General features: G+C 41.2%; 1 protein-coding gene across 3 annotated transcripts in view; it reads right to left on the bottom strand.

Annotated features, from left to right (window-relative positions):
* smg1 (SMG1 nonsense mediated mRNA decay associated PI3K related kinase) overlaps positions 1–15,013 on the bottom strand; it is an 83,991-nt gene that overhangs the window by 8,549 nt on the left and 60,429 nt on the right. For all 3 annotated transcript variants that reach the window (XM_076032663.1, XM_076032665.1, XM_076032664.1), the window contains exons 46-56: positions 14,122–14,315; positions 13,619–13,791; positions 13,179–13,458; positions 12,611–12,883; positions 10,549–10,783; positions 9,785–9,996; positions 7,882–8,038; positions 5,891–6,080; positions 4,846–5,129; positions 1,131–1,340; positions 846–983 (exon numbers count right to left, since the gene is read on the bottom strand). In XM_076032663.1, the coding sequence (XP_075888778.1) occupies positions 846–983; positions 1,131–1,340; positions 4,846–5,129; positions 5,891–6,080; positions 7,882–8,038; positions 9,785–9,996; positions 10,549–10,783; positions 12,611–12,883; positions 13,179–13,458; positions 13,619–13,791; positions 14,122–14,315 (2,346 nt within the window). The remainder of the gene's footprint in view (positions 1–845; positions 984–1,130; positions 1,341–4,845; positions 5,130–5,890; positions 6,081–7,881; positions 8,039–9,784; positions 9,997–10,548; positions 10,784–12,610; positions 12,884–13,178; positions 13,459–13,618; positions 13,792–14,121; positions 14,316–15,013) is intronic.

The raw sequence follows: 15,013 nt of genomic DNA, 5'->3' as shown, positions 1-15,013 counted from the left end.
CTCATGTAATCTTACATGACAACCATGATGAGTGAGATCTTTTACAAATAGTCCTATACCCACCTAATTAAATGTGAACTGAATGTAGCACATTAAACACTTATTATAGACAAGGAAGATACTGTACACACTCAGTTGGTAATATACAGTATAATATATCATTAAAAGATTATCTGCACTTTGATGGTAAGAAAAGAAAAATGTGATGTTTAATTTTAAATGTAGCAATACCAACTCTGACTGTATTGGAATGTACGAATTGTGTCGCTAAAGGTGTTGTCATTTTAAGCACTGGAGAAAATCGTTTACGTTCTTTCCTGGATTAAAACTCGTAAGAGACATCTTCCCATTGTGCATTGTTTTACTTAAACAGAGCTTTGCCAAGAAGCCAAAAATTATACATTTTTTGGATGTTATGTTTTTGTATTCTATTAAACATCTCTAAAACCTTTTAAACTTAATACATATAACAGTCCCTGAGATATATTACGAGGGGGATTTATTGATAAAATTACATCGTGGATGTAATTCTATCATCCAAGCGACTTAAATTTATTCGTCAACAATCAAAACGCTAGGTCCATCATGACTAGTCAATAAATGATTGAAATTGATGAATTGTGTATCTTGCAAAATAAATTCCCAACATTTTCTCTATAAATATTTTAAAATCCCCACCTGTTTTTTTTTTTTTTTTTTAAACTGCCCAGAAAGCCGCAACCCAATCAAAACAGCTCCAACCAGATCCACCAGTTAAGAAAAGCTGCTTAAGACCTTAATAGAGCCCATAAAGAGCCCTTCTAAGTAATCAAGTAAAGACTATGTATATGCATTGTGATACTAACCTGAATGGCCACTAGGGCTCCCTCATCCTGACTGAGCTTGTACAGTTTTTTTTTTATATTATTGAGGATGACCGAACGGGGAGGTATGCTGACGCACAAAGGCTGATTCTTGGATCCCAAAATATCTTCATGTTGCCACTGTAAAGGAACACATATATAATCAGTATGAGTTCAGAGAAAATATACTATTGCCGATTTTATAATGATTCATTTCCTCGTCAATCTTGTCAATGGCTTCCATAAGGTGGCCAATCAACAGTCACATGAACATTGAAACCTTTTTACCTGAAACATGGCAGTGTGCAGCTGGCTCCTCTGCAGGCTGGCCTTGACCCCCTCCAGGTTGGCGTTGAGCCTCCTCAACAGGTCTGCCTTCTTCCAGGCTTTGTCGAAGGAGGAGGCCAGGACTGTGGCTCTGTTCAGCAGCAGCTGGGTGATCTGGCCCGAGGACAAGCTCTGCTCCACGGCCTTCTTACAGAGCTCATCTAGTGGTACCTTGCAACAGACAGGAGGGACACAGACAGTACATGATCGTCTTCATCACCACCACCACCATCATCTCTGTAACTACCAATGTTGATAATTTAGTGCAGTTCTCTTACAAACCTCACACAGAATGTTGTAATATTTTATTAATACTACTACTACGACTACTACTAATAATAATGATAATAGTAAGACTATCACTACTACTACCACTACCACGAATCATAACCATAATCATAATAATCATAATAAAATAATAATGATAATTAAACCTGCAGGCAGGGTTGATGGGGCAGAGCCCGCTCATCGTTACCGCTTCCCCCAACCAAACCGCAAAGAAATAATATTTTCTAAATATTTTTTTCTTATTTGTTTAAGTTTTGACAGAATAAAACTCCTTTCTCTCTATAGTACATTTTTTTTTTTTTTTTTAAATGATAAAATGTTTTTATTATTGGGTTGATCAGCTTACATTACCACCGTTTTTTCCTGTGATTATTATTATTTTTAAGTGACCTTTATTTTCTGTCAGATGGCTAGCCCAGCAAAATCTCAAAAGTCCCCCTACTTTCACTCCAATGCACTTTCACTGCAGCAGAGGTGTGAAAGGTCCATGTGTGTCTGTGTGTGGAGCACTCCCCTCTGGGAGTATCTGTTGTTGTTGTTGTTGTTGTTGTTGTTGTTGTTGCTGCTATGGACCAAACAGGATTATGGTGGTATCTCTGTGAATAGCCACTGGGAGCATAGATTTGGTGGAGATATATAGTTGGGTATCGTCGACATAACAGTGAAAACGAAGCCCAAGGTGGCGAATGATTTGACCGAGAGGAAGCATGTAGACTATGAAGAGGAGGGTCCAAGCACCGAACCTTAGGGAACTCCATGGCTGACAAGTGTAGAACTTTGAGTTGTTTACAAAGACAAAGTGATGATGGTCGGAGAGGTAGGAGATGAACCAGTGGAGTGCTGTGCCAGAAATGCTGATTTACTGCAGATGGTGGAGGAGGATGGCGAGATCAATAGTGTCAAAGGCGGCAAAGAGGTCGAGGAGGAGGATGGACATGGAACCAGAGCCGGCAGTAAGGAGGAGATCATTGGATACTTTGAGGAGGGCTGTTTCAGTACTGTGGGATGTGCGGAACCCAGGCTGAAATATTTCCAAGAGCTGTGCGGAGTGGAAATACTGTTGGAGTTGGGTGATGACGAAGCATTCCAGAATTTTTGAAATCAGTGGAAGATTGGAGATGGGTCTGAAGTTATCCAGGTTGTCCGGGTCAAGGCCAAGTTTTTTCAGGAGGGGTGTGGTGGGGGCAAGTTTGAGCGGGAATGGGACAAAGCCAGTGGTATGGGAGGTGTATATGATGTTTATGATGAGAGGGATGGATGAAAGGAGTTTAGCAGAGTCAGATGGAGCCAAAGGAGAGAAGGATGAAAAGTTGAGAGATGTGAGTGGAGAAATGTCAGGTTCTGAGGGGACTGAAGTGGAAGTAGTGGATGCAAGTGAGTTCTGTATGGTGTGCATTTTGGAATGAAAGGATGTGATAAAGTTATTGCATTTGTCTGTTAAGAATGTGGAGGTGGGACTTCCGGGTTCGGCGCAGTGAGAATGGCAGCATAAGCCTTTAGCTCCCCGAAGGTTGAACCAATTGACCCCCCAAAAACGTGTTTTTTCCCAAACCTGTGGAGTACTTTATAAAACAATGAGGAAAGGGGTTACTACTAGAAGTGCATTAAGTATGGGTTTGACGGAAGAAGATCCCGACTTGAATTGCAGCCGAAGCAGTTAGTTAGCAGAGTTACACCCTCGGGAGGAACCAAACACCGAAGCTAGCCTATGAAATTTCCTCAACGAAATCCGTGAGTTTAGAAAAGACAATAAAGCTCAACTCTCCGACATTAAACAAGAGTTGCAGAGAGCAAGTGACAGACTCGATGAAGCAGAAGAGAGAATAGATGAAGCCGAGAACGTGCTTTTGGCAACGTCGAAGTTAGTCAAGCGGCTAACGCAATGACAGGCGAGCTTGGAGGCATGGCTAATTGACCACGAAGCCCGATCGCGCAGGGAGAACCTGATGATTTATGGACTACCTGAAGACAAAGAGGGCACTGACATGACTGGTTTCCTGGATAGTCTGTTGAAAACCTCACTTGAGTTTCCACGAGACGGAGACCTCAAAATTGAGCGGGCTCATCGAGCCCTTGCCCCAAAGCCCACCGACCCGCAGGCAAGACCCCGTTCCATAGTGGTCAAGTTCGGCAGCTGGAGAACCAAAGAGGAGGTGCTAAAGAGAGCAAGGCAGAAAAAGAAGATGTTCTACGACAAAGTTTGTTTCTACGTCGACCATGACTTTCCTCCCGAAGTGCTAAAGAAACGTATCGAATATGCGGAAGCCAAAAAAGGCTCTCAATCTAAAGACAGACTTAAGGAGTTTAGAAGAAAATCCTCACAAGACGATGTCTGATAATTGATACTCATACTCCCAGATAAGTCTTACTTGAATTTATGGTGTTAAGTTTGTGTTCCATCCTGCTTTAACCGCCCATAAGGAAGGGGAAAAAAAGGAAAAAATAGCGTTCAATCTTCTTCTGTCTAGTTGACATACACATCTAAACGTAACGTAACACTTCTATTCAATTTTCTCTGAACAAAACAATTGGGACCGGTTAGGTGGCCATCCTCGACTTCCTTGTTTGTTTGTTTTTTTTTGTTTTTTTCCCCTCTCTCTGTCCCTCTCTCTTTTTCCCCTTTATTTTTATTTAGTTTTTATTATTATTTTTTTTTTGTTTTGGACTCTGGCTGAATGCAGCCACATATTAGGGCCCCACTACTTTGGTGTGGGATGTTCCCTCTTGAGGACTTTGACTTTTCAGAGTCCCACAAGGCTCTTCTGAAGCGAGCCTCGACTTCTGAAGTTACTGTTCAATATTGTTCTGTTGAGGTTCTGTTACAGACTGTTCTACATTACTTTTGTTTGTGTCTTTCGGGAAAGACAGGTTATATGTATGTATTGCTAAAGATGTCAAGAAAGGTTTCTTTTGTTTCCAATGTCATGCATACTTGTATTTCCCGTTGGTCTAGAAGTCTTCAAAAAGAACATACCTGATGTTTTGTATTTTGTTCAGTTTTGTTAAAAAAGAAAAGAAAAATGTTGTGAGTGGCAAATATTTACTGTACCATCTGAGAGTATACACTGTATTGCATCTTATTGCCATTCTTAAATAAAAAATGTTAAAAAAAAAAAAAGAATGTGGAGGTGATGTCGTCCTTGGGTTTGGTCAGCTTTGCAAATGTAGAGAAGAGGGTGCGGGGGTTGGAAGAATTGGAGTGGATGAGTTGTGACTAGAAGTTGGAGCGAGCCTGTATCAGTGCGGAATTGTAAGTAGTGAGTCTTTGTAGGCTTGGGCTTGAATTGTGAGTTGGATTAAGCACTATGTGCACTGCTCAAAATAAATAAAGTGAACCTAGTTTAAAAAAAAAAAAAAAAAGGTTGAGGAAAAACACCTGAGACCGTACCTTCACGTCGCCGCTGAAGTCTTTGGCCTCCACATAGGAGACGAGGTCGAGGCCGAGGGCTGACAGGGTGCTACAGAGGGCAAGGCCCAGGGCCTGGCTTGGCAGCCCCATCAGCATCTGCCGCACAAACTGGGCAGTGTAGGCCTTGATGGGGTGGGTCATCTTCTCCTCGCTGACCAGGGTGGTCCCACTGGCTCCCGACGCACCACAGGGCCGGTACAGAGGCTTCCCCACACCCACGGGGCCATTCTGGGGCAGCAGCTCCTCACTGGGCCCGTTAGTTCCTGAACACCAAGTTATCATTGAGCACATTATCAGTCAGTAAATCAGATACGTGGGATTAATCGGTACTTCAGTAGAAGTGGCAAAAGTACACACATATGCTAGTATGTATGTGACACATCGGTTCATAAAAAGTAAATATCTTGTTTTTTTGCTTTTTTTTCTCCAAATGGTGATGTCTCCAAATTTCTTTTTTATCAAAATAATGTTTCTTCTCTTTGCAATTTATTGTTGCTGTAATTATGCAAATTTCCCCAATGTGGGATTAATTAATAACTAATAATTTTCCATGAATACATATGTATATGTATATATTTCAAGAATAATTAAAAACTAATTTTAATTCTATTAAACAGAAGTACAGATGCTTGTGTGAAAAAGACGAATAAAAGAAAATGTCCAGTAAAGGTAATTTGGTACAGCCTCTGAAATGTACTCAAAAGTATAAATTAAAAAGATAAAGAATATTGAAAATTAATTAAAGAGGACTGATGAAATTCATCGGATTTGACCACAAAGATTGTTAAATCTCGTTCACAAACATAATGATTGTAAATAAAGTCCCTTAAGCAGCTCGGATTTATTTAAAAAAGAAGTCTGGATAAATTTTTTTTTTTTTTTTTGGCGACCCGAGTCATGTGATTGCTGGACATCACAGTCTTCATGCAGTTTTAATGGGCTTTACAGGAAGTTCAATTACACTCATCGACAAGTGTAATAAAGAATAATAAATCAAAGTGTCTCTTTTGCAAAGATAGCTTACCAGACAGAGTCTGAGTGAACGAAGAACACAACCTAAAGAAATCCATGATGGTCTGCAGCCTCTTAAGGAAGAAGAGCTCCTCTGTGAACTGTCGCAGGTTGAGGCTGTCAAAAAAGTAGAGCTGCGTGGCACGAGCCTCCCTCAGAACGTCCACCTTCCTCCAGGCTGACGGCACCTCAAGAGAACTTAGCTGAAGACCACCAGGGACAGAAAACACAGCATCATGCAGACAAAATAAAACCCCATCATTTCTGATTGAAACTTTTACAAAATACAATACAACAGAAAATGACAATATATCCTGTCAATAAAAAAGACCTATTATGTTTTTCCTCTTTTCTGAACTTTAAATACTGTTACAATGTTGGATCGTAGCATGCTCAACTGTGTTATTTAGGGCATATTAACATGATATTTAAGTTGTAATAAATATGTTTAAGCTACTTAACTGTGATAAACAGTGCTTATAACCTTCGTAAATTAATATACCCATGATATTTTACGTTGAAAAATATGACAACTTTGTCACAGATAAATGCTTTGTGTGTCATTACTACAAACTATCGATGGATTTGTCTACAACAACAATAATCGTTAGTTGCAGCCCTAGTTTACAGTGACATGAAACCAAATTCTGCTTCATGCTTTGTTTCCTTTATTCATTTATCTATTTTTATTAGGATACAGGCAAATATGTACTTAGAATGATTGTATTTCACATTGTATATGACCAAATGTACAGAAATGGAGGTTGAGCTCATTTGTCTGATGTGTGTTGTTGGGTTTTGTTTTATTGTTTGTTCTGAATGTTTGACTTAAGTGTGGTATTGAGTTGTTTTGGGGTGGGAAAATGTACGTTGTCAAGAATTGAAAGTTGAAAGAAAATGAAAATTGTATCACCAAATGTTGGGTTAGATTCCTTAGGGCGTTCCAGTCGGTGGGCAACAAAAGGACTTTCAGTGACTAAATTCACATGCAGAGCTTAATCGGACTGAGCTAATTATTCGGTTTTCTCGTCTAATCGGATTTCTCTCCTTGTCCCCGTTTCCATGCAGCTGAGAAAATCTAATGTGTGTGATTTTTTTTTTTTGACAACCCGCTTACGGCGGCACCGCAGTTGTTCGGGAGGGAAACTGATGGCGATTTGGGAGAGGCAGGCAACAACGCTGTGTCTTCGATTCTACACTTTGTGCCGTCACTGTGGCGAGAGATCCAGACAATTGGTTCTTGGTACGCACAGGTTTGGGAAACAGACTGGTGGGAGAGGGTTTGGCATTGTAGAGTATGGCGCTTCAGTAAAAGCAATCAAACGTATCTACCGACTCCCTTTTATTGTGTTGATAAATAGAAGTAGAAAACACAACTGTAATGAAAGAGTTTTGAACACGTTTCCGAATAACGCGCGGATCATTTGAGAAACTTTGTGGACTTGTGAAGGTGTTTCGAGCCTCCAGAACTTCGAGCCGCAATTCCACTCCAGGCGAGAAGCGCCATATTCCTGTATGAACTGGCGAGTTGTGCGGAGCACTGTGTTGTTACAAACTTTTTTTTTTTTTTGGAGAACACAAATGAAGTAAAAAGGTTCTCGGTTGTGTCTTCAGTTATACACAAACTCGTTGTAGCGCCATGCGTTGAAGGATCTTGTGTCTTGAATGTTTTTGTTCCGGGGGCAGACGCTAGTGTGGGAGTATGGCGCACGCGCATGGTCCAGTTATACTCCCGACTAAGGCGTGTACATGGCAGGAAAAATTCCAATTCCAATCGCATTATCTGGGTGTCTCAATCGGAGTTCTCGGATTACAATCGGAGTTCTCAAACTCCAATCATATTTGGACTGACGCATCTACATGCACGGGAGTTGTCCGATCATAGTCGGACTAAGGAAATAATTTAGTTTTCTCGAGTGTCACGTAAACGTGGTGAGTGGATGACTTATTAAAACATAAAGAAAGCAATGCCATCATGCAAAAAATAAATAAATAAAACCGTACCTTCTCGATGAGCTGCCCGAAGGCGTTCTCCAGCTGGGTGAACATGCCGTCAAAGGCCACCAACAACATTTGACCCGCTGACATTTTGGCTGCGTCCTTGCTCGCTCCGTCCAGGCCTTGAGGCTGAATGAGCTCCGAGTACTGAGCACGCAGCATACTGCAAGTACACGTAAATTCAATATTCAAGAACTTTAATGGTCACATGCTCACGCCTGGATATGCAGTGCAAAAAAAGCAAAAGTGCTCAATGCGAACCAAAGATGGCGCCAACAGCAAAAAAACAACAACATTCACAGTTGAGAAAGAAAGAGCAGTGAGGAGAATCTCGAACAGTGGAGGGCAAACGACGGCTCTCTTGAGCTTTTTAATCCGGCCCACCAAACTTGAAGAAGTCACTTTAATAGTAAGTCATAAATATATATATAATATATATGTATATATATATGAAAACACATGTTTTCTACGTATCGAATGATAAAGTTGCTTCTCTCATGAGGTGGGTCACCAAAACACTCCATCTGCTTCTGCTCCGGGCCCTCTTGTCATCTCATGTCAAATCCCATGGCACACCACCAACCAAAAATATTATAAAATTATGCTTTTTAGCCTCATAATGACAATCTAGTCTCTTAATTTATTTGGACTCGCTCAGTGTGAAACCTGTTTCGATGCTCACAAAGCCGATACTCTGTGCATTAAAAGGAATGTGAACCTATTTTTCTCTCACTCACTCCACAATGGAATGTTATTCATTGTTTTTTTAGACCAATTAAGTGGAATTTGATTATTTTTTCAAGGCACACCTCAGATTATCTGCGGCTACACCCCACAGTGACACGCACACCCCCTACCCAGGTGTTAAAGATGTGCGCTCACAAACAAACATTAGAAACTCACGGCTAGGGATGGGCGATATGGACTAAAAGTTTTATCACAATAATTTCTGGCATTTATTGCCATAACGATAAAAGTGACGATAAAAAATATAAAACAATTCAACTGCATGTTTTGCGATTTTTTTTCTTTTTGAAACTGCATATATTTGAAACCGCACTCGGAAAAAAACGCGTTTACACGAAGCCGTATTAAAATAAATAAATTAATTAAAAAATATATCCCGTTTACACGGACACAAAAACGCAAGTTTATTCCTTGAAGGCGGAAGAAGAAGAAGAATGCCTGAAGCACGGCGTGTTTGCAGAAGCAGTAGCTCGCTAAAAACAAGCGCCACAGAGAACAGACAGAAAGATCGCTCTTGGATTAACGACAGAGTTCAACGTCTGCTTCGAGTAACTTTAGAACACAAAGCCTGAAAAGGTCCATGCTAAAATTGACTCGGAGTTGTGCCATTAAAAGTTCGCAAACATTTTTGCGTTTCCTGCCTCAACATCCCGGTCCGCCGACCCAAAAGAAAATAAATGAAAAGTAAAACAGGATGTTTGCAAATCGTTTCTGTGGTGTTTATTTTCACTTTGCACACAATCCACGATCGATTCTCTGCTTGTTATTGTGCGACATGAGCTGCGGCTGCCAGCAGCAAGTACGTTGCGCACGTAATTACATCATCAACACGAGTTTATCATTACTACCGCGAGATGACATTCTTACCGCGGTGAATTTTATGACGATATAATGCAAACGCTGATATATCGCCCATCCCTACTCACGGCTCCTACAGCACGTGAGCAACATGCGTTAATGCGCGTTAAAGTAATTGTTGGCGTTTATAAATAAATGAGTTAACGAGATAACGCGTTAACTTGCCCAGCCCTAATAAATACAAAAGAAGCACACACAAAATGTGCCATCTATCACCAAATCTATTACACTGGGACTTTTTGTTTTTTTGCATTAGCCAATCAATGCTAATCAGGGAAGGTCTTGATCACATGATGGCACTCACCGTGTGATGTTGAGGCAGTGGTTGTGGGCATCCAGGTCCAGGCCCATGGTGGCCTGCAGGTTCTCAGACAGACCCTGCAGGCCCAGGCCGTCAGAGGATTGCTCCACCAGCTGCTCCAGGTCCGCCAACATGGAGTCCAGAGTGGGCTCTTCCTTCAGCATGCAGCGCAGCGCCTCCGGAAAGATGATCTGTCTGAAGTTGGTGTTCAGCTCCTTGAGGTGGAACAAAAAACAGTTCGTTTCCTTTTAAAATTACACATGATGTCCATACGAGATCATGTGTTTTCTTCACCGATACCACTTTATTGGGGCATCGACATGTATTTTACGAGTAGAGCAGTCAGCCGCGATATTTGTACCGATACCCAATACTGGTATTGGTGCATCCCTAATTATTAGGGGCTATGCTCACGGAAGACCAGTTCAAAATTAACTGGTCTGCTTGTGTGTTGTGTTCGCTGGCAGTGAATCTGAAGAGGCAGCGATTCTGACTCGCACTTTTCGCTCCTTATAGCGATTTTCACGCTGCTAGCGTGTTAGCATCGGTTGAATAGCGCTCTTCTTGCTTTGTGCTTTGTATGGACTTAAGTCGTGCAGATATTCTTGTCTAATAATAACTCAAGTCTCATGGTATCGGCACAAATTTTATGAGAATGAGTAGAGTACTTAACCCTGGTATCAGTACTGGTATCAGTGAATCCTTAGTTTTCTTAAACAGGTTGTATTTGTTGCAAAGATTAGTAACAAGCTACAGAGTTGTGGTACCTGCAGGCAGGTGTAGACTGCGTTCGCCAGGTATACAGCTTGGTTGGTGGCTGAGGGTGCAGGCAGCTCCAGGTCGTGATGTAGGAGAGAGCAGTGTTGTAGGAGTGTGACCAGGGCAGTGATGTTGCCAATCATGCTGCACAGCTCCTCCAGGAACCAGGCTCCATCACGCGAAGTGAGGTCCACCAGCTGCTCACCGGCACTAGCAGCCGCACTCTCCATCACCAGGTTCCGTCTAGAATAAAACAGGAAACACAGAAATACATATTCTTAAACCACTTCGTTTAAACCTCACATTAAATTTTTTTGTCCCTAAAATTCAATACAAAACTACAAATTCAAGCATCTTAGATTGAATGATGTATGACTGATATTTTAGTGAGTGGATAAAAAGTCATAACACAAATTTAAACAATAGTATAAGTTCTAAAACAGTAAAACAGTAGGTTCTCAACTGGTGGAGTCTTTGGACCATTCAGTTTTTTTCCTCACCATGAAATCGCTAAGACCCAAATTTATTTCACACAAAAAAAACACAACGCTAGCCCCACTTTCTATCATGTCTAGTAAATAAATTAATGAAATTATTTGATTGAAATGTGTATCCTGCAAAAATGAATTACGACATAATCTCTCTCTGTATGTGTGTATTTATATATATATATATATGTATATATATATATATATATATATATATATATATATATATATATATATATATATATACATACATATATATATATATATATACATATATATACATGTATATGTATATACATATACATATGTATATGTATATACATGTATATACATATACATATATATGAAAACGGTTGTAACTTTAATGTAATGACCAACCTTGTTGAATCTTCAAGACCTTGTCTGTCTAATGCAAAAGAAAAACAAATTGAAATATCTCACTTCCTGTTAGTTGCTTACTTAAAATTAGAGTGTAAGAAATGTTCTTAAAGAGGGGAACACGCAAATTCTGGTCCCAGGTCTCTACGACGTTCCTGAGGGGCGCTACAGCCATTAAAGTTTTTTTTTCCACCTCTCAGCCTGTAGGTGGCGCTCTGGAGCAGCTACAATTTTCATTTCTTCATCACATTAACTTTTTAGCAGCCTTGCCGTATAAAAATACTGGTGCCGATCAAAGCATGTTCAGGGTGTGAAAATGGGGTAGAAAGTTCCCCATTGTCTCTAGGGGGCGCTATTGTGCAGGTCTGACCTGCGTGCAAAATTTGGTGAGTTTTGGAGTATGGGAAGGGGTTCAAAATGGGGATCGAAGCCGCGTATTGAAGGTGACCTTGACTTTGAAGGGCTGTAAAATGAAAATGGTTGGGAACTCAAGGGTTCCACAAATAACTTTTTGTCATGAAGGTCTTGGCTGTGTCAGATTTCAAGCCATGGTTTCTGAGCCTTGGTGTAGACGAGCCTGCCGTTACTTGTGGGCCTCGTCAGACACGGTAGTTCCGGATGCAACTGTTCGAGTGTTGCATGTGTTAAGCTCTTAGCTCAGCTCCTGGTTACTTGTACCAACAGCGTGTTTTCCGATGGTCTATAATAAACCCGATGTGTATATAAGAAGTACAGACCAGTCGCTTATTCCCGTACACGAATTGACACTTGGGTTGTGAGATTTTTTCAAACAAGTGAAAATAGCTCACTTCCAGTTTGTTTGGGGTCAAAGGTTTAATGAAAACTTAGTATGGATTGACTAAACACGTGGATCTTTGTCGCAAGTCTCTACGACCTTCCTAAAGAGCACTATGGCGAATTTAGTGTTGAGCAGATTGAGACGGTTTAATAGATTACATTTTCTAGTTCTGACCTGCATGCAAAAATAAATGTGTTTCCGTATATGTTAAGGGGGTCAAATTGGGCTTTGAACACGCAGCGGAAGAATAATAAACAAACAAAAAACAATTGGGTCTTTCGCCCTTGCGAAGGACCAGTTTGTTTCGAACCGGTCTTCCGAGGGCTCAGTCCCGAATAAAACTGCTGCCTAATGCTTCAAAAAAATGTAATGTATAAAGATCAGAGTAGTAGTAGTGGTAGTAACCTGCAGAGGGTGCAGAGAGCAGATACAATGATTCCAGCCAGACTGAGAGAGCCGGGGTCAGCGTTCTCTCGCAGGAAGACCAGGACACAGTGTTCAATCTCCTGCAGCTGCTCCTCACACGCTGCTACAGACGTGGCCTCCGCCTTCAGCCGGTCAGCCTGATGCATCACACGCTCGTTAGTTTCAGCCACTTGGTGCTGTAAGGCCATTTCAATGGTGGTCAAGAACTTGCAGGAGGAGCCAGAAGGCTGCGGAGCAAACAGGACTTCATATCTGTGAGGGACGAACAGAGAAAGACTGAAATGTGACCGTGTGTGACTGAAAGCAACAACTAAAAAAACACAAGTACATCTTAATGTTGAATGAAACACATAGGGGTCGGCAACTTACAGATAATTGGAGTGAATTTAAAGAAACAAAGCAGACTATCATCAAACAACAACCTTCACTGGTGCAGGAAAAGCACTACCAAGTCAGAAGGTGTGCCATGGTAATGTTTTGTAAATCGGAATATAAAAAAAACACTACAATAAGGCATAATAAACGCATTAGTTAGTTGGTTCCTTACTGTCGGCAGACATGCTGGCACCGCTCCACCGCCATCTCTGCTAGCAGCTCCTCCAGCCAGGCTTTCCACTGGTGGACCCGGTGGAGCCGCACGGTGGCCTGCGGGTACAGCAGCGCCACCGTGGCATAGCTGTGTAGTTGCTCCAGGGAGCCCCGCAGGGCCCCTCGGCGCTGCTGCAGCAGGGAGCTCAGCTCTGCCTCGAGGCTCTCACACTGGCTGATGAGGTGGGCCTGACCGGCGTTCTGTAGGAAGGCCGTGGCCGGGACGTAGCTGGGGGAGCCTGGAGGACAAATACCAAGGTTTAGGTTGTGGGATATCATAGACAGGTATGCGCATTTGAAAAAAAACAAAACAAATCAATACAATCATTTGGAAATGGGTCTGTAACAGAAAAACACACACACACACACGCACACGCACACACACACACACACACTAACCCAGTTCCACTGGGCTGCTGATGTCCTGCAGCAGGCTGGCCAGCTGGGTGGCCTCCAGGTTGGAGAAGGCAGCGTGGTACTGAGAAATCCACTGGTCCAGGTCACCCAGTTTGCTCTGGATGGCCTCCAACACAGTTTGCTGGCGTGACTGCAGCTGCGTGTGATCATTGTACCTGTGGACAGAAGGTCGGACAAGTTAGTGTTTACGTTTTCTTTTATTTTTCTGTCGTTATGTGGCTGTCATGGATGTAAATTGTGGGAATATTATTAATTGACAAATGTAAATGTATTCATCAGTGTCTAATAACCCACATGAGGGCTCGGAAACAATCAGGGTGTTTGACACGTAAAAAAAAACGTCAACATAATGGATTTATAAATTGAAATTTTGTATTGTTGGACCCCAGGAAGAATAGCTGCTGCTGAGGCAGTGAATAATGGGGGATCTAAAATAAAGAATAAAGAAAAACTAAATGAAATGATTTGTTGTTCAAAACAGAGACCTTTGCTCCAGGGTGAGGATGAGATGGTCTGAGTGCTCCTCAGCTCCCTCCAGGAAGGCCGTCTCCTCCTTCACCTTCGCCTGCAGCTTCTCTCCCTGGCTGAGCAGCTCCAGCAGAACCAGGTACTCCATCACCGCCTGCTCCACCTGTGGCAGCACGGCTAGCATCTCGTCGCGGTTCTTGAACCAGTTCACCTGGGCACAGCAATGATGTTTGGAGCAGCAATCAGACAGTGTTTTAATCAGTGTTTTATTGCACAATTTATGTTTTATGTGGAATAAAACACTTATTTATAAACACTTTTTTTTAAACGCTTATCTTGATATGTAAATATTTTTTATATCATTTTTAATAGTTTTTTATTATTATGTTTTATTATTATTATTATTGTTATTATTATTGTTATTATTATTATTATTATTATTATTATTATCATGTTATTTGTTTATTTATTTTTCAATTCTTCTCTTTGCGCTGTGCATACTGCTGTAACTATCCAAATTTGCCCAAATGTGGGATACATAAGGCATTGTTTTTATTTCTTCTTCTTCTTCTGATGATGCTTCAAGCGTGAAAATGTCGAACCACTCCCAGAAAGCTCAGAAGGCAACTCTGCCAAAGGGTTGCAGTTTTACTTTATGATACTTTATCAATACATACAAATAAGTTAATAACAATTAATTAAAGTAAAAGTAAAACAAAGAAGCACACAAAGAAAATGTGCACTGCTCTTGGTAATGCAAAGTTAAGAATTGTTAGTTAGAACATTACTTTTATGCAATTTATTATAGGAAAAAAGGCAATCAAATGAGCTGCTGATGGTGACAAGATGATCCCACAGGATTTTGTGAAACTATAAGTTGCATTTTTTATGTTATCAGATGTGAAGTGA

Source organism: Nelusetta ayraudi, unplaced genomic scaffold (assembly GCF_046127955.1).
Source record: "Nelusetta ayraudi isolate G7.1 ecotype Tasmania unplaced genomic scaffold, CSIRO-AGI_Nayr_v1 ptg000034l, whole genome shotgun sequence".
Taxonomy (NCBI): Eukaryota; Metazoa; Chordata; class Actinopteri; order Tetraodontiformes; family Monacanthidae; genus Nelusetta; species Nelusetta ayraudi.
Note: the sequence above shows the minus strand (reverse complement) of the source record. Positions and strands in the feature narration are given on the sequence as shown.